The sequence below is a fragment of the Patella vulgata genome, chromosome 7 (assembly GCF_932274485.2).
Source record: "Patella vulgata chromosome 7, xgPatVulg1.2, whole genome shotgun sequence".
NCBI classification, from domain to species: Eukaryota; Metazoa; Mollusca; class Gastropoda; family Patellidae; genus Patella; species Patella vulgata.
Window position 1 is genome coordinate 45919147 of NC_065885.2, and position 27595 is coordinate 45946741.

The window sequence follows — 27595 nt, forward strand, 5'->3', positions numbered from 1 at the left end:
CTCAAATAGCGTAAAAAATATGGTATATCAAGGTTGTGGACCCAATAGAGGTCACAATTTTTATCCGATTTTTGTTGAAACTTGAAATGTAAGTTTATAACCCAAAGATCTTGGTTCCTTTCGATATTCGCGCATATCGGACTGTAACTTCCTGAATTATGGCCCCTGATTGTACGAAAAATCACGTTTTTAGCTTGTGGACCCTATAGAGGTCATAATTTTTATCCGATTTAAAAAAAACGTATTATTATATCACCGTTACACCCTAAGGAAGGTTAAGTTCGAATTTCGTGAAAATCGGCCCAAAATTGATGGACAAAATGGCCGCCGTTCGTTCTCAAATAGCGTAAGAATATGGTATATCAAGGTTGTGGATCCTATAGAGGTCACAATTTTTATCCGATTTTGGTGAAACTTGAAATGTAAGTTTATAACCCAAAGATCTCGGATTCTTTCGATATTCACGCATATCGGACCGTAACTTCCTGAATTATGGCCCCTGATTGTATGAAAAATCAAGTTTTTAGCTTGTGGACCCTATAGAGGTCATAATTTTTATCCGATTTAAAAAAACTTATTATTATATCACCTTTACACCCTAAAGACGACTGAGTTCGAATTTCGTTAAAATTGACCCAAAATTGACAGACAAAATGGCTGCCGTTCGTTCTCAAACTTCCTGAATTATGGCCCCTGATAGTACGAAAAATCACGTTTTTAGCTTGTGGAACCTATAAAGGTCATAATTTTTATCCGATTTTGTTGAAACTTGAAACGTAAGTTTATAACCCAAAGATCTTGGTTCCTTTTGTTATTCGCGCATATCGGACTGTAACTTCCTGAATTATGGCCCCTGATTGTATGAAAAATTGCGTTTTTAGCTTGTGGACCCTATAGAGGTCATAATTTTTATCCGATTTAAAAAAACGTATTATTATATATCCCCGTTACATCCTGAGGATGGCTGAGTTCGAATTTTGTGAAAATCGGCCTAAAATTGACAGACAAAATGGCCGCCGTTCGATCTCAAATAGCGTAAAAATATGGTATATCAAGGTTGTGGACCCTACAGAGGTCACAATTTTTATCCGATTTTGTTGAAACTTGAAATGTAAGTTTATGACCCAAAGATCTCAGTTCCTTTCGATATTCGCGCATATCGAACTGTAACTTCCTGAATTATGGCCCCTGATTGTACGAAAAATCGCGTTTTTAGCTTGTGGACCCTATAGAAGTCATAATTTTTATCCGATTTAAAAAAACGTACTATTATATCACCGTTACACCCTAAGAAGAACTGAGTTCGAATTTCGTGAAAATCGGACCAAAATTCACAGACAAAATGGCCACCGTTCGTTCTCAAATAGCGTAAAAATATGGTATATCAAGGTTGTGTACCTTATAGAGGTCGCAATTTTTATCCGATTTTGTTGAAACTTGAAATGTAAGTTTATAACACAAAAATCTCAGTTCCTTTCGATATTAGTGCATATCAAATTGTAATTTCCTGAATAATGGCCCTTGATTGTAGGAAAAATCACTTTCTTGTTAGCTTCTTCTCCATCCATCTCTCGAAAATGTGGGCGTATCCTGCCTGGCAGCCGCTGGTTTTATTACGTATGAATTTGAATATTTTGTTGACACGTGATTCTTAATTGTAGTTTGAAAACGTCTGCTTAAATAACGATAAATTATGTCCCTTTATTTTCGGGAAGAAAATGTCCGACAACTAAAATTTTGAAATCCCATCATTGGTGTGAATATATTACACCATTACACACTAAGATCTTGGTTCCTTTTGATAATCGCGGATACCTGAATTTAACTTCCTAGATTATGGCTCCTGATTTTTAGCTTGTGGATTCTCTAGAGGTCACAATTTTTTTCCGATTTTAAAAACCGTTTAAATACTTCACCATTCCACCATAATGAAGATTAAGTCGTATTTCGGGAAAATCGAAATGAAACCGCCAGACAAAATGGCCGCCCTCGTATGCAAATTGTGTAGAAGTGTGTAATATGAAGGTTGTGGACTTTCTAGAGGTCACAATTTTTATCCGATTTTGATGAAACTTAAAATATATCTTTATATCCCAAAGATCTCAGTCCCTTTTGATATTTGCACATTTCAGGCCATAACTTTCTGGATGTTTGCCCCTGATTTTCACTGATTTCTGATAATTACTTTCAGGGTTATGGCCCTTGATCACTTTGAAAAATCTTTTGGGCACTCTAAATGTTTAGTATACTAAACGTTAGCATTCTACAGAACACCCGGCTCCTGCTCTTTTAGTGAATAGTTTCATAACATCATGCACAATACCTTGACTAAATATGATGACCACTTTTGGTACAGATTAAATATATTTGATAAGCTTCATATATTTATTTTGAGATTTATTGTTTCAATAATTGTGGTATGGTTGAAAGGTGATTGTGAATATTAGAATTTCAAATTAACCAAAAAGAACACTTGGAATGTTACTCTGATTTGTCCTACATGTGACAATAAATATAGTAGGGGGGTTGGATGGCTGAATGGTTAGCGTGCGCGCGCTGTATCATAAAGTCTGTCATTGAGTCGACTGGCGTGGTTTCGAATCCCCGGTTGTTCGTGACAAGGAGTAGGGTCGCCTGTCGAACCTCGTGGGTTTTCTCCGGGTCCTCCGGTTTCCTCCCACTGCTAAAGACCCCTATGCGCAAGCGAATTATTGAAATGAAATTAAAAAACCATATGTTTGTCCCGAAATGACCTAATTGTGTCGAGTGGACATTAAACCCCATTTCTCTCTCTCTCTCTCTCTCTTTTGGAGGCGTACGTAGTAATGCCTATATCAACTATAGCATTCAATGCTATAGATTTCAATCATGAAAATTGGATTTAATGTAAAGCATTTATATTTTGTTTTTATGATTGTAGATTCACGTTTTACCACCTAATGATATGATGTTTTTGCCAACACCTGTAGAAGCTGTTGTTGGAACAATATTAGAACTTCCATTGGAAATAAACACTGTATATAATGGTAATGTACTTACGTGCATGAATCTTTGAAATATTATACTTTATGCCAAAACCTGTGTTTATGATCACCCTATACTTGATTCTCCATTTTGGGATTACTGATTTAAATGACATTGCAAATATAGGGACGCTGTTTAAACATGTTGAGCTTCAGACATATTAGTTGTAGACCGGAGGCTCAGGTCGGGGTGAGGGGGTGTCCATCAAATGGGCACAAATCCAGACCCCACTCTTCTAGATCATAACTTCCTGAATTATGGCCCCTGATTGTACGAAAAATCGCATTTTTAGCTTGTGGACCCTATAGAGGTCATAATTTCATTGATTATCTACCGGTGAGTAGTTGTCACCGTATGCTTTATGAAGTTGTTTGTAGTTCACAAAATCATTGTTTCTTTGATTGGTATTTAAAATGCTATTGTATTACAGTAGAATCTGTATGAGCAGCCACTCCTATTCAGCGACATCTCCTTGTAAGCGGTCATGATAAATCCCCCCCCCCCTGTACAAATTCTATTGTTTCATCTCTTTATTTAACGGTCACTCCTCTAACGCGGCCAGTGGTCACTATTTTACTAATAAATTCAACAAAACATCGCCCATTCAACGGCCATTGTTGAATGATACCATCTTGTTGTTCTTTGTAACACCCCCTCTAATCCTGTGAGTAGTAGTTAATTAACTGGACCCCTACTGATCAGGTAAAAAGAAATGTAAAAATAACAATCAACCTTGGATTATCGGTATTTGATACTGATTGAATAAAATAAAAGTACCAAGTGTTGGCACGAACATCTAGTATCTCTTTTCAGTTGCCACTTTGTTGTTAAACAGACGTTTTAGCGCCTCCTATAATATTACATACAGATTTACACCCCCTGTAAATAGGCGATAAAATCAGCAATGGTTTTTTGTTCATGTGCTTTTTAGATAAAATAAAATTAATTCATCGATTTTCTTCACAAAAATGGATAAATATTATCAAATGCATCACAATGGTAGACAGTAGTATCGAAGGTTGGTACAAAATGACAAATTTACTGAAGTTATGTCCGAGACTTGAGTAAAGAATTTTTGTTCGGCGCAAGATTCAGCGACGGTCAAATTTACCGATGCAAGTATTGATGTTTGCTTCCAATGCATCCAAGTATAATATTTAATTTATGTCAGCACAAAAAGCACCAAGATTTTATTAAGAGGCCACTCCCGTTAAGCGGTCAGTTGTGAAAATTCCCATGGGTGGCTGCTTAATGCAGATTCTACTGTATGTTATTGATAGATCTAAAGGGCTACAATTTAGGTATTGTCATGCCGCGTGTAGTGGGCGGGGCAATGGACGCCATCGTTTGATAGTCAGTTGTTTGGATAGTATAAGTAAACTGGAATTATTGTTTCTCTTATACCAGTAGTCAGGATTTAAGTCGTGAGTAGCTGATCATGATAAATTATTTCTACTGTTATTATTTCATTTGTTTATCATCAATACCTATTCATTTATCTAAGCCAATTGCTTGTGAAGTTAACAGGATGTAATAGACAGCAATGTTTGTGTGGGCGGGACTTTTAACAACAATATGAGCACCAGAATTACCATTTAAGTTATAAAACATTGCAGTTGAAAGTTATAATATATATAAAGTCTTATGCAATTAAAAAAAATGTATATAGAGTTTTTCATGTGGATGTATATTGTCTCCCCTGTCTGTCCACAATTTGTTTGTGGACACTCTACAGGTCACAATTCTTATCCGATTTTGACGAAATTTAAAATATAGGTTTATCTCCAAAAGATCTTGGTTTCTTTCGATATTGGCATGTATCGGATCGAAACTTCATGGATTATGGCCCCTGATAGTACGAAAAGTCACGTTTTTAGCTTGTGGACACTCACAATTTTCATCTGATTTAAAAAAACGTTTGACTATATCACCATTACACCGTGATGATGGTTGAGTTCGAATTTCGTGATAATCGGACCAAAACTGACGGAAGAAAGGGCCGCCCCTCGTATGCAAACAGTGTAAAAGATTTTGATGAAACTTGAAATGCATGTTTATAACTCAAAGATCATGGTTCTTTTTGATATTCGCGCGTATCGGACGGTAACTTCCTGTATTATGGCCCCTGATTGTACGAAAAATCACGTTTTTTAGCTTCTGGACCCTATGGAGGTCACAATTTTATTCCGATTTAAAAAAACGTTTGAATATATCACCGTTACATCGTATTGTTGGACAAAATGGCTGCCCCACGTACGCAAACAGTGTAAAAATATGGTATATCAAGGTTGTGGACCCTCAAGAGATCACAATTTTGATCCAATTTTGATGAAACTTGAAATCAGTGATTTGATTTTGCTAGTATATTCCGTCAATGTCCGACGCTATTTTCCAAACGTCCTAAATTTTCCAACCAGGAATATGCTCAATCGGACATCAAGACATGGTAAATAATATTCAAAATTCCAAAATTAATATAGTGTACTGAGTGTATAACTACCACTCAACCCGATTATCGTTGATAATAGGCTGGATTGATTAGGTAATTAAGTGAGCAACGTATTTATCGTTTTATACCGTCTAAACACCTACCTTGATTAACTACTTAATCTGCCTTGATTGGCTGACTTAATTCTTTGTCGGACAATTCATTAATTCAATCCTTAACAGAAGTCATTGCTTCTCCTTTGTCGGACTATATATCAATCCAATAAACTTAATCTACTTGATTAACCTGTGATTTCTCCATTGTCTCACGTATTAATCTCCTTGATGACGGCCGTAGACATTAGTCATATATGTCACATATCCTAATAGTAATAGTATATAACACCCCAAATCAATATACATTGTGTCCGATAACTTGTCTGTGATATTTCTTCAGTGGAAGCCGAAGTTAAATAAAGCTATTTCACACACACGTGAAATGAAAGTAGAAATATCGCGAGACACATGGAATTAAGAGGTGTAAACGTGCCGAATCTAATACGTCTGATGTCGGGACAAAAGATTCTATTTCGATGGCATATTGTCGGATTTATGATCATATTTTGAATGGGGTTTATGTTTTTAAATAAATAAACACGCTAAGAAATGTTGACGAATATTTCGATTGGAATAACGTAAGTAGTTACGGTAATTGTTTTAGATGATAGCGCGTGCTTAGAGTCGAATGGGATTATTTAGCAGTTGGTGTCACTCTCTCGTTTTATTAGAGCGATGTTTACTACGGTTTACGTTCAAATAAATTTCGGGATGTCATTTTTTTACCTTCCGTATATAAATCGAAATGGAGTATAGGATGAAAGCCGGACTTTGCTGAAAAATGTATCAACTTATGACCCGAAAAATACGGTAATTTGGGGGGAATTTGAAACCGGTACAGATGGGCAGTAGTCAGCACGCTTTCATTCTATGGTATTACGATGTCATGTAATTTTGGAGGAATATTATTGACATTAATTTGAATACCGTACAGGAATTAAATATGAAAAATAATGAGGTGCACCTTCTTTTTTTATTTCGTATGAATTTGAATATTTTGTTGACACGTGATTCTTAATTGTGGTTTGAAAACGCCTGCTTAAATAACGATACGTTTTATGTCCCTTTATTTTCGGGAAGAAAATGTCCGACAACTAAAATTTTGAAATCCCATCACTGCTTGAAATACAGGTTTATAACCCAAAGATCTTGGTTCCTTTCGATATTTGGGCATATCGCACCATACCTTCCTGAATTATAGCCCTTGACTGTACGAAAAATCATGTTTTTAGCTTGTGGTCCCTCTAAAGATCACATTTATTATCCGATTTAAAAAACCTTGTGAATATATCACCGTTACATCGTAATGATGGTTGAGTTCGAATTTCCTTTCGATATTCGCGCATATTGGATAGCAACTTCCTAGAGGTCACAATTTTTATCTGATTTTAAAAAAAAAACGTTTTAGTATATCACCGTTACACCGTAAGAATGGTTGAGTTTGAAATTCGTGAAAGTCGGATCAAAATCGAAAGACAAAATGGCCACCCTCGTACGCAAATAGTGTAAATATATGGTATATCAAGGTTGTGGACCCTCTAGAAGTCACCATATTGATACAATTTGATGAAACTTGAAATATATCTTTATAACCCAAAGATCTTGGTTCCTGTCGATATTCGCGCATATCGGATCGTAACTTCCTGAATTATGGCCCTTGATTGTTCGAAAAATCGCTTTTTGTTTAGCTTGCTCTCTATCCATCTCTTGCAAAATATGGGCGTATCCTGCCTGGCAGCCGCTGGTTTATTTCATAAAGTTATATATATATAAAGCTTGATACGGCTAAATATCGGTAATTATTATAACTGTAAACAGTAGAGTGTGACCCAGTTACTGGAGATCGCAGGTGTATTTGAGTCAGGTATGGTATAGCACGTGTTCAACAAGTCGCTGGAGAAGGGTTCGCCTAAACTATGCACTTTGCGAAACTCACCCTGCGCCTTATCTACGTATACGCCTAATACACCGAAAAATATGGTACACACTTCATTTAAGTAAAATAAACAACCAGCCACTTGTACAGACATCTTATAATTAAAACACTGGGTTTATACCGTGTTTTCAACACTGATGCAAGGCTATCATGTTAACTATACCGGCCCTTGAGCATTTTGTGGAAACTTAATCCACTTTAAGACTGCTCGAACGACTTGGCTGCTATATCACTATGACCTGACAAATGTTATAAATGTTTATCACACATTGATGATGTTTTTTTAATTATTGTTTTGGTATTTTTAGGTAAAAAAGTGAGTTTTACAGATTGCCATTTGTTGAACTTGACAATAACCTTCAGTGATGTAACAGTTTTTTCCAAGATTAACAGTACGTTCTACTTTCTTAGTCTTCAATATTCCACATTTATAATATTAATATTCTAATAACCTATGGCGTTCACATGGTTTTCAGCAAACGGGGCCGGGATAACTCTGGAACAGAAGTCTGCAGATTATGAATATTGACAGGAACTGATGACCCCAATGTTTCAAGCCAAATATAAAAAATCTATTAAAAACTATAGCCTTTATCGTGTTCACAAAGATTTTAGGAAGGGGGCATAACTCGGGAATGGAAATTCGTGGAATGTTGAATATCAATAGAGTTAATTACTTCATGACGCCAATGCTTTAAACCAAATTTGAAAAAAATCTGTTAAAAGCTATAGCCACTATTACAATCACAATGTTTTCGGGAAAGGGGATAACTCTGTAACGAAACATCATGAAACACTGAAAATCAATAGGGTTCATCCTTTGTTGACCACAATGCTTCCCACCAAATTTAAAAACATTAATTAAAAACTGCAGCCTCTATCCACACCTCTGGGGAAGTTGGGTCAGGGTGAAAAAAAGTCCACAGCATATTGTTTGCATTTTTCATTGAACACATACCCACACTGTTAAGAAGTGAAATAATGAAAAATCTTCTATAGACTAAATTCGAAAATATGCCAAATAAAGGATCTAAAGTTTAAACAATAAAGTGGGGGACCCCTCAGGACTACATCTTATCGTTAATGCCATCCGGTGCGAATGTTCTTAAAAGTGTGAATCCATTTGAATTCATTGGCTTTCCTTACGGCATCGTTTTTGCCTTTATCTGGGTCAGTCTTAAAAAGCTCTATTATTTTAATCATGACATTCCTACTCGTATGTTTATCTAAGTTGAAGTGTAAAGCGACCGGCTTTGGCCTGCTGTGTCTAATATCTGCATAGTGTTCCTTTATCCGTTTAGAAAAGGCACGTTTGCTTTCTCCTACGTATTGTTTTTTGCAGAGAGAGCATGTTAATAGGTAGACTATATTTCTACTTAAACAATTATATCTAAAGTCTACTTCTTCCCAGATATTCTGACATTCATTCTTGAAATTACTTGACAATTGAAGCAATATAGTAAAATGCATATATACCATTTATCACAGACGAGACATTATGTGAAAATCGGATACTCTTGCCAACTTCTGACGTCACTAAGAGTCCGGAAATATGATTGGCACCCTGTGAGTTTACGCACACGTTACATGCGCCAGGAACAATATGAAATCACACATTCCAATAGTTTCTTTTCGTAATCCTTATGAATCGGGTTCCTTTTGTAACCACTTCCAATCCAACAGTCTTTGAAATCTGAATGTACCGATTCAGATGCTTGTTCAGACCACCTGCCAAGTCCCTTCCCAGGCCTTGCTGATTGGCGGTCCAAATACTGGGGAATGTGGTCTATCACTGTATATTGTTGTCACCCCCATCCGTCTGTCGGTCCGTCGGTCCAGCGTTCACAATTACTTGTGGACGCTCTATAGGCTAAAGTTAATATCCGATTGTCTTTAAAATTTGTTAACAGGGTTTAAGGTCATGAGATGGAGAAGCCTATTGATTTTCAGCGATTTTTGATAATTACTGCCAGAGTTATGGCCCTTGATCACTTCAAAAAATCTTGTGGACGCTCTAGAGGTCAAAGTTAATATCCGATTGACTTTAAATTTATACACATTGTTAATGGTCTTGAGAGGAACAAGTATATTGATTTTCAATGAATCTTTATGACTTGAACAGCTAAATCCACGATGTTAAAAGATTTGTATACTAAACATTAGCATGGGGCAGAACTTTATAAAAAACAAACAAATTCTAATGGTTTTCTGATAATTACTTAATAAATTGTTACACCTAATCAGATTTTAATGTATTATAAATGTTTCATTACCGAAAAAAGTAAAAATATGCGACAACTCTTGTTGACTGCCCGGACGATTTAACTGCTGTGGGCGTATGTTTCGTTGCCTGGCAACCTATCTTTAGGAATGTGGATATGTGGGATTGTTTATTTTTTTTTAATCAGTACAGACTTGAAAGTTCGTGCATGCAGAGCACTTCTGAACAAACTGATGTTTAGTCATCATATTTGCAGTTGACATATTCTGTCAAAATAATCCCTTACACCGGTGGTAATTATTTCATTGTATTGTGCACAAACGTCATTCCTTAAATAGCCCCACGCCCCTTTAACAACTTATAAAGCATGATTTTTCTGTTAGGCAATTTATTCTACACTCTTTTATGTGCTTTATAATTATTGAAGAGGCTTGAATTCATAAGATCTGGTTGTTAGATGTGTTAACTCTGTGTGTTGATGGATAAAACAATCAAAATTAATATTTGTGTCTGTGATAATTATTGGAAACAGAACGTTTTTTTAAATTAGGATATTAGTGTCTATGGCATGAATACGGTAAGCAGTTTGTATTTGGAATTTACTAGTTGAACGGGTGTCAGTTAATCCGTTCAGAAGCAAACTCGTACATGGTTAAGGTAATACTTGACTCGTATATAAATTGATTGGAATAAATCAGTTTTACTCCTTGGTTGTTTATATTGTTTTATTTACCTAATAATCAACTAGCTTGGCTCGCCATAACGACAGAGATTAGTTCACCGATGTTTTTGTAATAAAGAACAATAGTATTGTTTGTTGATTAGCGTTATGATTTTAGACGAAATGATAAGTTCACCAATGTTTTTGTAATAAAGTAGACCCGTATTGTTTGTTGATTGACTTTATCCGATGATTTAAAAGAATTGGCGATGGTTAATATTGGGTCAAAAATAATTCCTTTAAGTGCGCCGGAACCCCTTTTAGATAAACAAAGTGGCTATGTGCAATTTTATTCTTTGATCTTTTATACACGGGACATTTCTGTTATTCAAACCAATCTGCACGTGAATGACTACATAACAAGTTGACAGTTCATCATTGATTTGGGGTTCAAATACAGTTATTCTTTTCTAAAATAAAACGAGTGCCCTGGATTTTTGTGTGGATTTGATAGCAGTTATAATTAACTAATATTCTCTTACATCGAAGACTTGTGTTGCGTTCAGTTCATTTTTATGTCTTATTTCTATTTGTAAGACCGATAACCAAAATACCTTTATAGTTTGCAATTTAAAAAGTCTATCTTTGCCGTAGTTCAAGAGTAATTCTTAACTATACACTCTTAATACAGTAAATATGCAAAACAATTTGAACACAGCATAAATATCTAAACTGTGTAATACATGTATAGTCTTATTCATACGTGTCCTTTAAAATGTTCTAGACATGAAGCTTTGTTGGAAATATAACCACATATATATCGTGCAGAATATGTGAACATGCGTGTTCTCACTAAACAACGTGGACTAACACGTCCGTATTATTAACGAAAATATTCAACATTTATAACATCGTGGCAGTATATCGTTTTGACATTGATTGTTTATGACAAATAATTACCGTTAATTTTGCATGTAAAATTACACCGAGGCCGGTTGTGTCACACAACTATCGTGGCACATGAACGATAGCGACTGCTACACCAAGTTATTTATCATGGCAATAGGGTTCTATAATAATAAAAAGAAATAAAGAGTTCGAATTATTAGTTTATTTTCACGTTTTGTCTTACACAATAGACATATTGTTAGCTTCTGACACATGTGTATTAATTCTACAAGCGTTGTGTTTATTGCCCCAGATAATCGCACTACCTTTCAACCCAAAATGCTTTCTATAGATCCCATATTATGTAATATATGATTGGTGCAATACCCATGCTGTTAGTCTAAATTGCGAAGACATTTAAACAAAAGGATTTAATCAGGGTAGGGAGTCAACTTGTACACACGTAAATCAGATGCGTGAGATTTATCATTCGTGGATGTGTTGTCAGTGTGGGAAGTATTGTTTTAAACGGATATATAAATACACGTTTTATGATTGTGGAAGAAACGGTATGTGCATCTCAAGAAAGCTTTGCTTTGGAACCGTCCCGTCGCCATTAAAAATCCAACATCTGTTTCACCGTAGTGATCTTGAAAAATAATCCCCGGATAATGACAGGCATTACAGATACCTGCCATCGTATGAATCCTGAAAAATAATATTTCACCGTATCGCAACAGGTCAGTACTAAAACTAACACTTATTACAGTATTTCAACATTGTGCTGCAAAACTGAACGATGACCAACAACTAAACACATCGTATTATCTGAACATCGCACGTGAAATTAGATGTTTGACAACAAAATTTAACACCTTGCGTAATTGGACACATTGACTGATTTTAATCATGGCTCGGGAAATTGAACGGTCCAACTAATTATTGAACAGTCGTGCTAATTAGACGGGACGCTTATAATTCAATACATGTCGAGAAACTAAACACTAGTTAATCAGACGTTGGTAATCAAAATTAAACAGTGAGATTGAAATTCGATAGAAGTATAAATTGATACTATTTGCCGAAATTCAGCAATATTTATGAATAATTGGACACAGAGTAGAAATTAACGCTACACACGTAAATCAGATGCGTGAGATTTATCATTCGTGGATGTGTTGTCAATGTGGGAAATACTGTTTTAAATTGATATATAAATACACGTTTTATGATTGGGGACGAAACGGTTTGCGCATCTCAAGAAAGCTTTGCTTCGGAACCGTCCCGTCGCCATTAAAAATCCAACATCTGTTTCACCGTAGTGATCTTGAAAAATAATCACCGGATATTGACAGGCATTACAGATACCTGCTGTCGTATGAATCCTGAAAAATAATATTTCACCGTATCGCAACAAGTCAGTACTAAAACTAACACTTATTACAGTATATCAACATCGTGAGGCAAAATACACATTTGGCAGCAAAACTGAACGATGACCAACAACTAAACACATCGTAATATGTCGGCCGTAGACAAGTAGTTACGGTAATTGTTTTAGACGATAGCGCGTGCTTAGAGTCGAAGGGGATTATTTAGCAGTTGGTGTCACTCGTTTGTTGTATTAGAGCAACGTTTACTACGGTTTACGGCCAAAAAAATTTTGGAATGAATTGGGCGACATTTAAAGTAGATGTATATTGTCACAGCGGAGATTTGTCGCCGATTAACACAGACAGACTAAGAATATAGTCCCAATATTGGCGCATTTCTGACCACGTGACTTACCGTTAAGCGTCCCGTGGAGTGGATTGAGTGCTCTATGAATGATTGATTTAGATTAACTGAAGCTGCAAGCTCATGGTATGACATATATAATTTAAAGTTTGGATTTTATAGCAGCCAATAATTGATGGATTACATCTAAGTTATGGACGAAGATGCAATGATACGTTGTATAAAAAATTGTAAGTTGTTCATTGTTGCATACATTTTGGCCGACGTTATATGCATAAAGTGCGTTAGAAAAAAATCCTAACCGATACAGAATGGCGGTAAATGTTTTCCCGAGATTACCGAAGTCATTTTGTTGTTATTCAAACCGGCCTGTACATTATACATGTACACGTTTTCACGGCAGCATTACTATATTACAACTCCTTCAATATAAACATTTTGTTAAAATCTGAACAACGCATGTGAAATTAAATGATGGGCAACAGAATTGAATACCTGGCGTAATTGGACACCTTGACTAATTTTAATCACAATTCGGGAAATTGAACGGTCCAACTAATTATTGAATAGTCGTGAAAATTAAGCGGGACGCTTATAATTACACACATGTCGACAAACTAAACACTAGTTAATTAACGCTTGGTAATCAAAATTGCATGTTGAGATTTAAGTTGTATAGAAGGACAAATTGAATGCTATTAGGCCAAATTCAATGGTATTTATGAATAATTCTACATAGATTAGATAATAACGCTATTTACCCGAGATTCCACGGTACCAGTCGTATAGTGCTAATTACCCGACATTTTAATTCCTACATCAACGATTTTAGTCGAAAACACTAAGTATGCTTTTAGTAATTTTTCGAAATATTTATTTCTCTTCTATTGTCATATTGAATGAAATTAAATATGTTTATTTAGCTGCTGAGTGTATGAAAGATGTCAAACTAATCAAAGCCGAATCACAAAATAGTCTTCTAATTATTCAATATGGCGATGCCCATAAAAGATAATTTCACAGAGGCGGTTTTGTTTGCGAAGAAAAATTTAGGAGTATCTAACCTTGTTTTAAAAGATAAACAGATTGAAACTCTAAAGACAGTTTACAATGGCAATATTACCCACTAGTACATATTATATATCGCTTTTACCGGATTGGCAGAAGTTGACATTTTGCGAAAGAATTGTGTTTACATAAAAAACGTGCGTGCTCGGGTTATTTTTACTCTGTTGTGTACACAAAGCTGTAGTCCAGTCAATAAGTCCCGCCCCAAAATGATCATGTGAGCGTTTTAAATGGCGGTTAATTGGGACAGTGATCATAATGACGTATGACGTAGATGGATCGCTGCGTGCAGTTTGATTGAATTTCTGTCAATTACTTTGAGAGTTATCACCCTTGTTTTAATTTGTTGTAACTTGTGAACACACGAAAGTTATCATCTGATCTGTATGAAGTTTATATGCATTATTTAAATTAGTAAAATGAATAGGTCTGTCGACTTTCAACAGAGTCTGTAAATTACTTCAAGAGTTAAGGCCCTTGTTTGACTTTGTAGAACCTATTTAATCCTCAAACGAACTGATCTGTATGAAATTTTCTTGTAAATGCCCCCTATTAGTATTACCTAAAACTACAAAGAATAAATATGCCACAACCCTTGTCGACCGCTCTAACGATTCACCTACTGTGGGGTATGTTTCGTTGCCTGGCAACCTATCTTTCCGCTACTCTTCATATTTCAAAGGAAGGGCACAGCACAAAGTGTTGTTGTGAATAGCGTGCCTTCGGCTTCTGGTTATAAATGCCAAATAATAATTCTGAGGAAACTTTCTGAACACTGTAAAATACAGGACAAATTTTTCAATTGAATATTTTTCCCCCGGGAGAACAAAGATGGATTTGAAACCTTTTTTTTTTTTTACCTGACTGTCTATGTTTTAATTATATTAGTATTTTTCATTTAACTGCTTTCACACAGGTCTATCTAAATTTGCTAAAGGCTGCATGTCAATCAATGTAAAGGCCTTACATCAAGGACACACAGAAGTAACAGCGATTTATGAATATGATAAAATTCAACTCACAGCTTCTGTAACTATTGCTGCATTTAACCCTTTGCACGTAAGTTAATAAAAATGATATTATAGATTAAACAAGTAAATATTACACATACTAGTGATAGCAGCAAAACAGAAGCAGTTTTGGGCTGAATTAGATAGAATTATTGGGTGTATATCATCAGACTGAGCCATTTTCATACGCCCACATTTTCATCTGGTCATATGTCAGATTAATATTATTTCTGAAAGCCTTAGACCCCTCATATTTGTCATTTTAGAGCAAGTCTTAAACATACATTATGCAAAAGCTGAAACTGCCTAGGGCAGGTCTTTCTTTAGGCCTGAAATGATATCTAAATTATTAATTATAATTAACTTATCCATACCATAATCAAATCTCGATGTCAACGCTAGCCTGCAATATTTTTATACACCGACATTTTCATGTGGTGTATTTTGTCGTCGCCCCTGTCCATCCGGGCACCCGTCTGTCTGTTCATCCACAATTTGTTTGTAGACACTCTACAGGTCACAATTCTTATCTGATATTACATGTATCGGATCCAAACTTCATGAATTATGGCCCCTGATTGTACGAAAAAGCATGTTTTTAGCTTGTGGACACTCTGGAGGTCACAATTGTCATCTGATTTTGATGAAACTTAACCCTTTCAATACTAGACGTAAATCCACTGCCTGTGCTAGACCTTTTTTTTGAGGAAAAAAAGAGGGTTGGAACTGAATGCCAAACAGTACTTATAGAAGCTTTTATATCGAATCGTAACTTCCTGAATTATGGCCCCTGATTGTACGAAAAATTGCGTTTAAAAAAACGTTCCAATATATCATCGTTACACCGTAAGAATGTCCGAATTTGAATTTCATGAAAATCGGACCAAAACTGCCAGACAAAATGGCCGCCCCTCGTTCGCAAATAGTGTAAACATCTGGTATATCAAAGTTGTGGACCCTCTAGAGGCCACAATTTTGATCCGATTTTGATGAAACTTTAAATACATGTTTATAACCCAAAGATATTGGTTCGTTTCGATATTCGCGCATATCGGATCGTAACTTCCTGAATTATGGCCCTTGATTGAACAAAAAATCACATTTTTAGCTTGTGGTCCCTGTAGAGGTCACAATTTTTATCCGATTTAAAAAAAACAAAACGTGTGAATATATCACCATTACACACTCTAAAATCTTTGTTCCTTTTTGTACGCCCACATTGAAATGTGGACGTATATGTATTATTTAAATTAGTGAAACAAGGAAGCCTGTTGAATTTCAGCAATTTTCGTTAATTACTTCTAGAGTTATGGCCCTTGTTTCATTTGTTGCACATTGTGAATGCTCTAACATCAAAAGTTATCTGCCGATCTGTATGAAATTGATATGTTTGAATTAGTAAAAAGAAGAATCCTATTGAATTTCAGCAATTTCCGTTTATTACTTCTACAGTTATGGCCCTTGTTTCACTTTGTTGCACCTTGTGAACACTCTAACATCTAAAGTTATCTGCTGATCTGTATGAAATTTATATGCGTCACTTCAATTATTACGTCTAGAGTTATGGCCCTTGTTTCATTTGTTGTACCTTGTGAATGTTCTAATGTCAAAATTATCATCCGATCTTTGTGAAATTTATATGCATTATTTAAATTAGTGAAACGTAAAAGCCTATCGAATTTCAGCAATTTTTGTTAATGACCTCGAGAGTTATTAGCCAATCTGTATGAAATTTATATGCATCATATAGATTAGTAACACCACGAAGCCTATTGAATTTCAGCAATTTACAATAATTACTTCTTGAGTTATGGCCCTTGTTTCACTTTGTTCAACCTAGTTAATGCTGTAAATTAGTAAAACGAAAAAGCATGTCAAATTTCAACAATTTCTGTAGATTACTTCCAGAGTTGAGACCCTTGTTTCAGTTTGTAGAACATTGTAAACCCTCAAACGACAAAATTTATAATCTGATCTGTATGGAACTGTCTTGTAAAGGCCCCAAATTACCTACAAAAGAATAAATATGCGACAACCCTTGACGACCGCTCGGACGATTTAGCTGCTGTGGGCGTATGTTTTGTTGCCTGGCAACCTATCTTTAATTATTATAATGAGAACTGCCAACTCGTTATCGAATCTCCCATAATGTATCTTTAAGTGCAGGGGATTTGGATGGCCGAATGGTTAGCACGTGCGCGCTGTATCATAAGGCCTGTCTTTGAGTCAACTGGTGTGGTTTCGAATCCCCGGTTGTATTTGACAAGGAGTAGGGTCGCCTGTCCAACCTCGTGGGTTTTCTCCGGGTCCTCCGGTTTCCTCCCACTCCCTACGCGCAAGCGAAATATTGAAATAAAATTAAACCATATGTTAGTCCCGAAATGACCTAGTTTGTGTCAAGTGGACCTTAAGCCCCATTTCTCTCTCTCTCTCTCTCTCTCTCTCTCTCTCTCTCTAATTAAGTGAGAGTGATGAAACTTGGTGTATAGTTTCATTACATCAATACCTTGATTAAGTTCGATAATGAGCATTTTCTGTTCAGGGTAAGCAGAGTGATAAGCAATTTGATTGGTCGAGACTTTGGAACACAATAACTCTCATTGGCGTAGGTGTCTATTAGGTGAATGCCAGGGCTCTATAAAAGTTGAGTGTGCCTGCGCACACACTTGAAAATGTGCCTGCAGGGTCATACTGGGAGTGGGGCGTGGTCTTTTATGAAAATTAAACCCTTCTTGGTGTTCAGAGCATCTGCTGCCTTTTGCATTTGGTTCAGTGCAAATCAAATTTCCATTTATATATTCAAATTTTACCAAATTCACTTAATTTTCATCAATGATAGAGAGATCTAAAAACTTTTTGACACCACCCGATCGAGCATAAAATTGTCCCGCCCCACTCTGTTTCTCTGGATAGATAAGTTGGGGACCTTTCGGTATTTGTTTTTTTTTTTTCAAATATTAATTTATTACTTTGAGATTAAAAATTAAAACGGTGTTTGTATTTTATTTGAGTACAACGAATTATGACAACAGGTAGATATTGATAATTAAAACACGTTGTATTATTTGACTTGTTTGTAAAGTTGTTGTACGTGTCTCACGAATATTATTATTATTATTACGGTGAAATGAGAATCAGGTCAGGCAGAAACTGAGAAAGCTCTCATCGTCCTCCTAGTCCTACTCTCGGGCCGTAGCAAATCCACGGTCAACACAGGTAAGAAATAAAATAAGAAACATTGTGAAAATTTGCAGGCACGTGTTGGACAATTACGACATTCAAACCTTTAACATTGGAGTGCCGTAAATTGGTCTGGTTGACCTATTTACGGCAAATAAACAAATATAAAGACCGTAGAATAATTGTAAAATGAATAGACCTAGGCCTACACATCTTCTAAGTATAAATAAACAAAATACCAAGACATCTTTCTTTAAACTAATTTGGGATGATAGGGTCTACTACGGCACACAAAAATAAATTATGCCGTGACAGACATGGTTTGCGTATGTCAGCTTTTACCATGGCTTTGCTGTTGAATTGCCGTGGTAAATTTCGAGCGCCTAGTTTGTGTACAGAGAAGGACGAAGGGGTTTAAATACGACTGGGCGGCTTTCTTCGATTTTTTCTTTGTGCTGGGCGTCAAAAAATTGTGCCGGGCGCAGGCGTGGCCCGGCGTGGCTACATCTTTAAAAATGTGCCTGCAAAAAAGTTTTTTTAAAGCAAATGTGCCTGCGCACGCCATGCGCATGTGCGCAGAAATATCGATGCCTGGTGAATGCCTTGATGGAGTTCGAAGATGAGAATTTTCTGCTTAAGGTAAGCAGAGATAAGCAGTTTGATTGTTTGGTGCTTTGGGACACGATAACTTTAGTTCTAATTATGTGAGAGTGAGGACACTTGGTGTATAGCTTTATTACATGAATACCTTGACTAAGTTCGATAATGGACATTTTTTGCTGAGGGTAATCAGAGTGATAAACAATTTGATTGGTTGAGACCAGTGAAGGGATTTCAAAAAATTTCTTGTCAGACATTTTTTCCTGAAAATAAAGGGGCATAACTCTTATCGTAATTTAAGCAGACGTTTCCAAAACACAATTAAGAATCGTCAATAAAAGAATGTCAACAAAATATATTCAAATTCATATGTAAAATAAAATAGGTGCACCTCCTGTACGGTATTCAAATTTATGTCAATAATATTCCTACAAAATTACATGACATCGTAATACTATAGAATGGCAGCGTGCCGACTGCTGCCGATCTGTTTCAAACTCCCCCAAAATTACCGTATTTTTCGGGTCATACGTTGGTACATTTTTCAGCAAAGTCCGACATTCGTCTGATACTCCGTTTCGATTTATATACGGAAGGTAAAAAAAATGACATCTCGAAATTTAGTATTATTATTATTATTATTATTACAGCATATTTATAGTGCACTCTTTCATATAACATGTTCAGGGGCACTTTACAAAGTGACAATGTAAATCACACATAGACAACAAGATTATGGGCATGTTAACGATTGTATACAGAGTCAGTTAAAAGCCTGATTAAATAAATGTGTTTTAAGTTGTATTTTAAAAGAATATAGAGATGTACAACATCTTAAACTAAATGGTAGATTATTACATAAAACAGGTGCTCTCTTAGATAAAACAGGTGCTTGATAACTAAGAGAGCACTGACCATAAGAGACTAGTTGAACAGTTTTGGGCTTTAAAAGTAGTTTATCTGATGTACGTAATGTTCGGCCGGGTGTATAAAGTTCTAAAAGATCTGAGAGGTAAACAGGAGCTAAATTATTTAAACATTTAAAAGTAAGTAATAAAATCTTAAAATCAATTCGATATTTAACAGGTAACCAGTGTAAATTATATAAAACAGGAGTTTAAGTAACAAGTCTAGCCGCAGTATTCTGTACTTTTTGTAATTTATCTATAAGCTTTAAAGGTAAACCAACTAAAAGTGAATTAAAGTTATCTAATCGAGAAGTGACCAGAGAATTAACAAGTGACTTAGTGGCCTCTACAGTTACACATTTACGTATTTTACCTATATTTCTAATATTAAAATAGCACAATTTACAAATATTATTTACTTGAGCTCCCATAAGCATAAAACTATCAAAGATAGCGCCAATATTATGAGCAGAATAAGATGAAGATATAACATAATTACCAATTACAACAGGGGGGTTATCTTGTGCAGATTTACTTAATTGATGCCTTGAGCCTAATAACAAATATTCTGTTTTATCATCATTCAATTTTAGAAAGTTCTTTGACATCCATTTTCTAATTTCACTAATACAGTTCTCAAGTCAAGTTGAAATTTTGATAAATTGAAAGAAGATGGACAATTAGGTGTAAATGAAATATATAATTGAGTATCATCGGCCTACAAATGAAAGCTGAGACCATATTTTCTGACAATATCTCCTAATGGTGACGTATAGAGGGCAGGGATGTGCCTACTATTACAATTAACGGGCGGCACCGCCCGGCACCAATATTGTCCGCCCGGCAAAAATATCTAGAAGCAGATTTCCGCCCACCTCCATTTTCTTGTAAATAAAGATAATCTAAATTGGTAAAAGCGATTTTATTTGTTGCTTTTAACCTCATAATTTGAATAAATTATTTTGACTCGTGTCAAACTGACCTCGTATAATTGACATCTAAATATAACGTTCGTATTCGAGGAAATATATTACTTTCGATTTCTTATTTGATGCGCAGAGTTATCTGATATTTAGACTCTTTTAACTGGTCACATCAGCGCGATGTAACTAGCATGACTGGTTATACAAGCCTACTGCACCGTTATTGTTTAAAAATAGCACTAGCAGACGACTATTTTCGCTATTTAAACTATTTTTATAGATTCGTGCAATTCTATAATCCGTATCCACGTAAATTCTACCAAATATAACTATCATGGTACCAAACTTGCGTTTTAAATGAATACTTCGCCGTTGAGGTGTTGAATTCCGATTATTATAAATATCCGTAATACTGTAGCCTAATTTGATTATCAAAAGACGATTTCACACATGACATGTGCATGACATTATATTACATGAACTTCGTGCGGCGGACATGTAACGTCCCCTGGAATTCCTTTCTAACGTCACGTCTTTATTTACGCTAAAAATTATATTATATTAATTTATATGATATATTTTAACGACCTAATTATTTGATTTGATCATATTTTCCAATAAATTATTCATAGCCGTTATTTCTGGAAATTGTTTTGAACTTTTTAAATGATTAAATAAACCAGTCAACGAGCCGTGTGCATCTCCATTCCATTCCCAGCATGTGACGTTTCGGTAGAATTAGGTCAGATGACTTGGGGGAATACGTGTTTTATTTATTGAGATATAAATACTTCATCATGCTATAAACTAGTGACAAACAGGTGAAAACATGCGTAGATGGTCAATTCGGACGACGATTTGCATTTAACTAAAATACACTGTTTTCTACCCACAAGATAGCTCTCTAAAAGATTTAATGCAGAGCCACAAATACCGAATTTAAATTGAAGTCTACGTAGAAGAATGGAAGGGTCCACCGTGTCGAAAGCAGCAGATAAATCTAATAAAATTAAAAATGTACATTAAAATTCCATTAAAATATCATTTGAAACCCGGGTTAAAGCTGTTTTAATCCTATTTTGATGAAACTTGAAATGTAAATTTATAACCCTAAGATCTCGGTTCTTTTCGATATTTGGGCATATCGGACCGTAACTTCCTGAATTATGGCCCCTGATTGTACGAAAAGTCACATTTTTAGCTTGTGGACCCTATAGAGGTCATAATTTTTATCCAATTTAAAAAAACGTATTATTATATCACCGTGAAAATCGGCCAAAAACTGACAGACAAAATGGCCGCCCTTCGTTCTCAAAAAGGGTAAAAATATGGTATTTCAAGGTTGTGGACCCTAAAGAGGTCACAATTTTTTATCCGATTTTGTTTAAACTTGAAATGTAAGTTCATAACCCAAAGATCTCGGTTCCTTTCGATATTCGTGCATATCGAACCATAACTTCCTGAATTATGGCCCCTGATTGTACGAAAAATCACTTTATTTTTAGCTTGTTCTCTATCCATCTCTCGAAAATGTGGGCGTACCCTGCCTGGCAGCCGCTGGTTCAGATAAAAAAGTAATACTGTGGATTAATAGACTTGTATGTGCATTTTCCGATTGTGGGTTGTGACATGCAAGTTATAGAATGTAGAGCTACATGTACGATAGCAAATAAAGTTAGAAATTCACGAAAGGTAGCAGTCTACCATACTTTTATTTTCCGAAAACAACGAAAATCTACCAATAATTTTTTCCTCAGACAAATGACAGACTGTTTGGAAGTTTCACCTGACAAGTCGTGGAATTCGATTGGACATTGTCCGTGTCCGACCAGTTATTTCCAGGTATGCTGCCTGGGCGTATTTTCACGTATCGCACTGCTATCTTTATGTTTTGAACGCATAACCAGTAGAAATTGATATATAAATTATACCTTGTTTTTTCAGCCTGTTGATCCCAAAGTAGAAACTGTTGTGTCTGTATCTTCATCTAAAGATGTCATTTTCAATGGTGGACCCCAACCTTGGATCTTGGATTCCTCCAAATATTTTCAAGAATGTGAGTATAGTCAAAACATGGGTGGTCACATATATGACTATTATGGTATGCAAATTTAGTTAGCCTCATATTAGCACTATTCATTACCATAAGAATTAAAAAGACCATGCAAGAGGAAAAACAGAAAGTGAAGCCAACTCAAAAAGTGATTCAAATTTACACTATATTAAGTGACAAAACTAATCCACATCTAGTGAAAAACATTCAGGAACTACCACTTCATCTAATGAAGCTTAGCCGTTGGCTGTTCATGGCATCATTGTATCAATGACAACTATACTGAGAAAAAATCCTGACAAAACGGTAAATCAACCAAAGAAGTCGTCTGTTTACAGCAGTGTTGCTAAATCAAACTTTTTCCAGACGTACATTTTTACCGAAAAAACAGGGGCATAACTGTTATCATTATTTAAGACCACAATTAAAAGTCACGTGTCAACAAAATATTCAAATTCGTACGTAATAAAAAAAATAGGTGCACCTCGGTTTATTTCATATTGAATTCCTGTGCAGTATTCGAATTTATGTTCGAATATTCCTACAAAATTACAAAATTGTCGTAATAAATAAAATAAAACCAAGTACGAACAATCCAAACCATTAGACAATATTCGAAGTCCTAAAAAAGCGGTATAGGCAAAATAGTGTAATACACGACAAACAGTGGTAACAGGTGTCCGGAAGAGTAAGCTTACCCTGCCTGGTGTCACACCCGCCATAGCTGCATCCAAACTATTTGGCGAAATCTCGGTAAAATAGCGTGATTACAATAGAACGAAAGCATGCTGACTACTGCCGACCCGTACCTGTTTCAAATTCACGCACCTAAAAAGTATGTGCACCTCGTTATTTTTATACGCCCACATTTTCATGTGGATGTACATTGTTGTCGCCTCTGGCCGTCCATAATTTGTTTGTGGACACTCTACAGCTAACAATTTTTATTCAGTTTTGACGAAACTTAAAATATAGGTCTTGGTTCCTTTCGATATTGGCATATATCGGATTGTAACTTCTTGAATTAGGGCCCCTGATTGTACGAAAAATCGTGTTTATAGATTGTGGGCCCTCTAGAAGTAACAATTTTTATTCGATTTAAAAAAAAACTATGAATATATCACTGTTAAACCCTTATGATAGTTGAGTTCGAACAGTGCAAATCGGACCAAAACTGCCAGACAAAATGGGCGCCTCTCGCACAGAAATGTGACCCCCCATGGCATACTGAGTCATAGTGAGGAAATTTAAAAAATTGAGTTATTGTTATTTTCACATTCTCCAACTCATTACCTTCAATTCGATGTATAGTTTGTTTGAAACGGGCAAAAATTGACTGAGCTCTGTCCATTCGAAGCTACCCAACTCACAAAAGTAAGTTTTGAGAAAAAGCAAGTCAAAGATTTGGTATGTTCCAAAACAAAATCCCATAGCAACCAGGCCATTTATTTGCTGTTTTGCCGTTTTCAGGGGTGCTGAAGACGAAAATCGTAGTAAAAATTCTATCCGACGATTTCCGCCATTTATTTGCTATTTTGTCGTTTAATAGTTTTTTTATTTAGGATTTCAAGGGTGCTGACCACGAAAATTGTAGTAAATGCACTCCTTTCACGACGAAACATCCATAACACATGGGGCATATATATTATAACGTTGGTGAGATTAACAGTTAATCTCATCAATTAATTAGCACCCTAGTGCCAGCTAGTGGTCAGGAGATTAAGATTGTTGATTGGATAATCATCAAAGAAGCCGCCACAGCTGTACGCGTGTTCATTTAACACGTGAATTAAAATAAGATTTTGCGTGTATGATAGGTCTATTGTTATGTTAACGGTATCAAAATATGAGTCCCTATAGAAATGTCAATTTCATAGTCAAGAAATACTTACGTTCACTTTCGTGCATTCTGGCTTTGATGTAATTTAACAATGGCAATTCAGCTCGTTGGTCGTTCTCATTTTTTCGACCCATGGTGATAAGAGAATTTTAAACAATAATATCCAAGATGCATTCCTTACTTTGCATGCCGTATGAAGAAGCGACAGTAAAGTGAATTCATATATCAATATAATTCTCTTCGAAAAGAAAATTATTGGCCATTTTTTTTATTTCCATTTAAGGCCTATAAGCTTTAAATTATTTTTTTAAAGATGATATGAGATATCAGATAATCACTGCTTGGATTAATTATTCGGAGTAAATGAGGAGTTGTCGACGGCTTTATCATTGACCTGTGACAGTTGATTAATATTACTCAATGACACCCACCCGCATGTCGATTAATTTACATAATAAGCCACGTGGTTTGGATTAACACTCAACAGCAATCTATATACGATCAGAATTAATTTTTTTCTGCCACTTATGAGAGTGAATCGCATGTAGGCACCCAAGACATTATTGCCAAAACCAAATATTTATCACCCGCTCGAGTCAGCCACGTAACCATAATGCTTTTCACTCGGTGTCTGGGCCAATCAGCAAACGAGTTTTGTGGACAGCGCAGCAACAACCGAGGGTGGCTTATATTTTTTAGGGGGTTTCAAACTCGATTGTATCCTTTCAAAATCAATTCATGGACATTAATTTGATCATATTTGTAAACTAGACATTCTCCACTTTACAACCATGCCAATTATTATGCGAGAGGAATGACCGGTCGTCCCGCAGCGAGCGGAGAAAAATAACTAATTTCGCCTAGAATTTTAACAAATAGGAGAGATTTAAGAATACGGTACTCTTACAAAACGTTCAAATAAAGGTGTTCTAAAATCTTTTATTGCTATTTTGATCTTTTGTGTCGATAGATAGTATATTTATAAACTCATTTTTGTGAAAATCTCAATTTTGAGTAATATCAATATTTTCACTTATTTTGTCTCTAGTCCAAAATTAGATTTTGCATATTCCGACTCACTTTGATATACATGGTCACAAATAGTGTAAATATATGGTATATCAAGGTTGTGGACACTAGGTGGAAAAGGTGATTTTGAGATTGATTTTATTAGTTTTTCAAGTAGATCTCATCATTCTTCTCCCAAAACTTTTTACAGATTCAAAATCGGATGAAAATTATTTTTTTTATGAAGGCTCAAAGTTGCAATTTTTCACTTTTTCGCGGAAGAAAGGTTTTTCAACGCCTTGAAAAAGTCATTTTTGGTGTTTTTTGCGATGTCATATTTCATTTCATAGCAAACCTATCAAAAGTGTAGATGTTAATTCATGAAATACAACTTTAAGGCTCCGCTTTACAACCATGCCAATTATTATGCATGAGGAATGATCGGTCGTCCTGCAGCGAGTGAAGAAAAATGGACCCCTCATCCGAGTGTTATTATGATGGATGAGGGGCAATATTGGAGTATGGCCGGAGGCTGAGCATGTATTCACTTAGCATATGACATCCAGTTGTATGTAAGAGACGCTCCTTTAAAGTCAACTATAAAAGTCACATGTTGACCCTTGACCCCTTTCCTAGTTCGTGCACACTGGTATGCCCAAGGAGAACAACAAAACTCCATTTAAAAAAGAACAACAATGAAAAATCCCATTTTATTTAATAATGCTACATGTCATGTCTTCAGATGCGTGCTAAATACTGCATCAACAAAGTTCCTTTTTGGTGTTGGTAATGCCGTGGAACCGCGTAAATAAAATTTCGTAAAATTCTTGACTGATGACCAATCTGCCGTTCTTAATATCTCTGCAACAGGACAGCCAGCCTTCCAGACTGCTGAAGTTGAGGCTGAACGGAAGAAATGTCCCTTAAAAATATTAGTGTCTATTCCTGAAAGTTTTAGACTTTCTTTTAGCCAACGCGACAAAGTGTCATCTGAAACATGATTAAACGAACAGTACGAAATGAACACTTGATTACTTTTCTGTAACAACTTAGTCTTTTCCAAGTAAAAAAGTAACGTATGCATGGCACAAAGTTCCTCTTTGTTAAAGTGTTTTACTTCCAACACTGTAGGCTTTCCTTGCTTAATAGTTTTCAAAAAATCGGTAAACGCAAAGACTATCTTGTCCTTGTGTATCACCATATTATCCAAATTCATCAGTTTTAAGGACTGCACCCTGTGCGCAGTGGATAATGACAACAAAGCACCAGTTTTCAAAGTTAGCATTTTAAGATTAAGCGTTTCCAAAGGAAAAAGTTCATACAACCACAGGAACATCCCATGTAAATTCATAACGTGGCCTAGGTGGACACTTATTTGAGAGTCCTTTCATAAATCTAGAAACTAACACTGAATTATGACACCATTCCTACCCAACCAATTTAAGTGTCTCTAACAACATTGACCTATGCTATTAATAACACTGTTTGATTTCCCAATGTTTTTTTAGAAAATTAAGATATGATACTACGTTTACGTCAGTTGTTTGAATGGGATTAATCGTCCATAAAGAACACCAAAGGTTGAACCTTTTCCAGGCCAAATCGTATTGTTTGCGACTACCGGGTCGCCAGGATTCAATGATTGTGGTAATAGCTTGCTGTGGTAGTCCTCTACTGCGCAAGAATTGGCTGATATCATAGTTGCAACAAGATCCATAGATTTCGCCCGAGGGTGAAGCTGACCACTGTGACTTAATGTCAGCAGATCTATATGACGTGGTAACCTGATAGGATGAGAAACAATACAAGACATTAGTTGAGGAAACCAGGCCTGTGATGGCCAGTGTGGTATAATTAAAATGGCTCTCTGAACCTTATCCTCCAAAATCTTATTAATAACCTGACTAATAATCCGAAAAGGAGGAAATATATATGGCTGTAGATCGCTCCATGATACTGAAAAAGCATTGGTAAACAAGGCCCTGGGTTGAGGA

The 27595-nt window shown here is 35.7% G+C and overlaps 1 protein-coding gene across 2 annotated transcripts in view; it reads left to right on the top strand.

Annotated features, from left to right (window-relative positions):
• Window positions 1–27595, top strand: part of LOC126828350 (nuclear pore membrane glycoprotein 210) — a 398410-nt gene that overhangs the window by 132738 nt on the left and 238077 nt on the right. For both annotated transcript variants that reach the window (XM_050558068.2, XM_050558065.2), the window contains exons 13-16: window positions 2921–3026; window positions 7813–7896; window positions 14996–15138; window positions 22645–22756. In XM_050558068.2, coding sequence (XP_050414025.1) covers window positions 2921–3026; window positions 7813–7896; window positions 14996–15138; window positions 22645–22756 — 445 coding nt within the window. The remainder of the gene's footprint in view (window positions 1–2920; window positions 3027–7812; window positions 7897–14995; window positions 15139–22644; window positions 22757–27595) is intronic.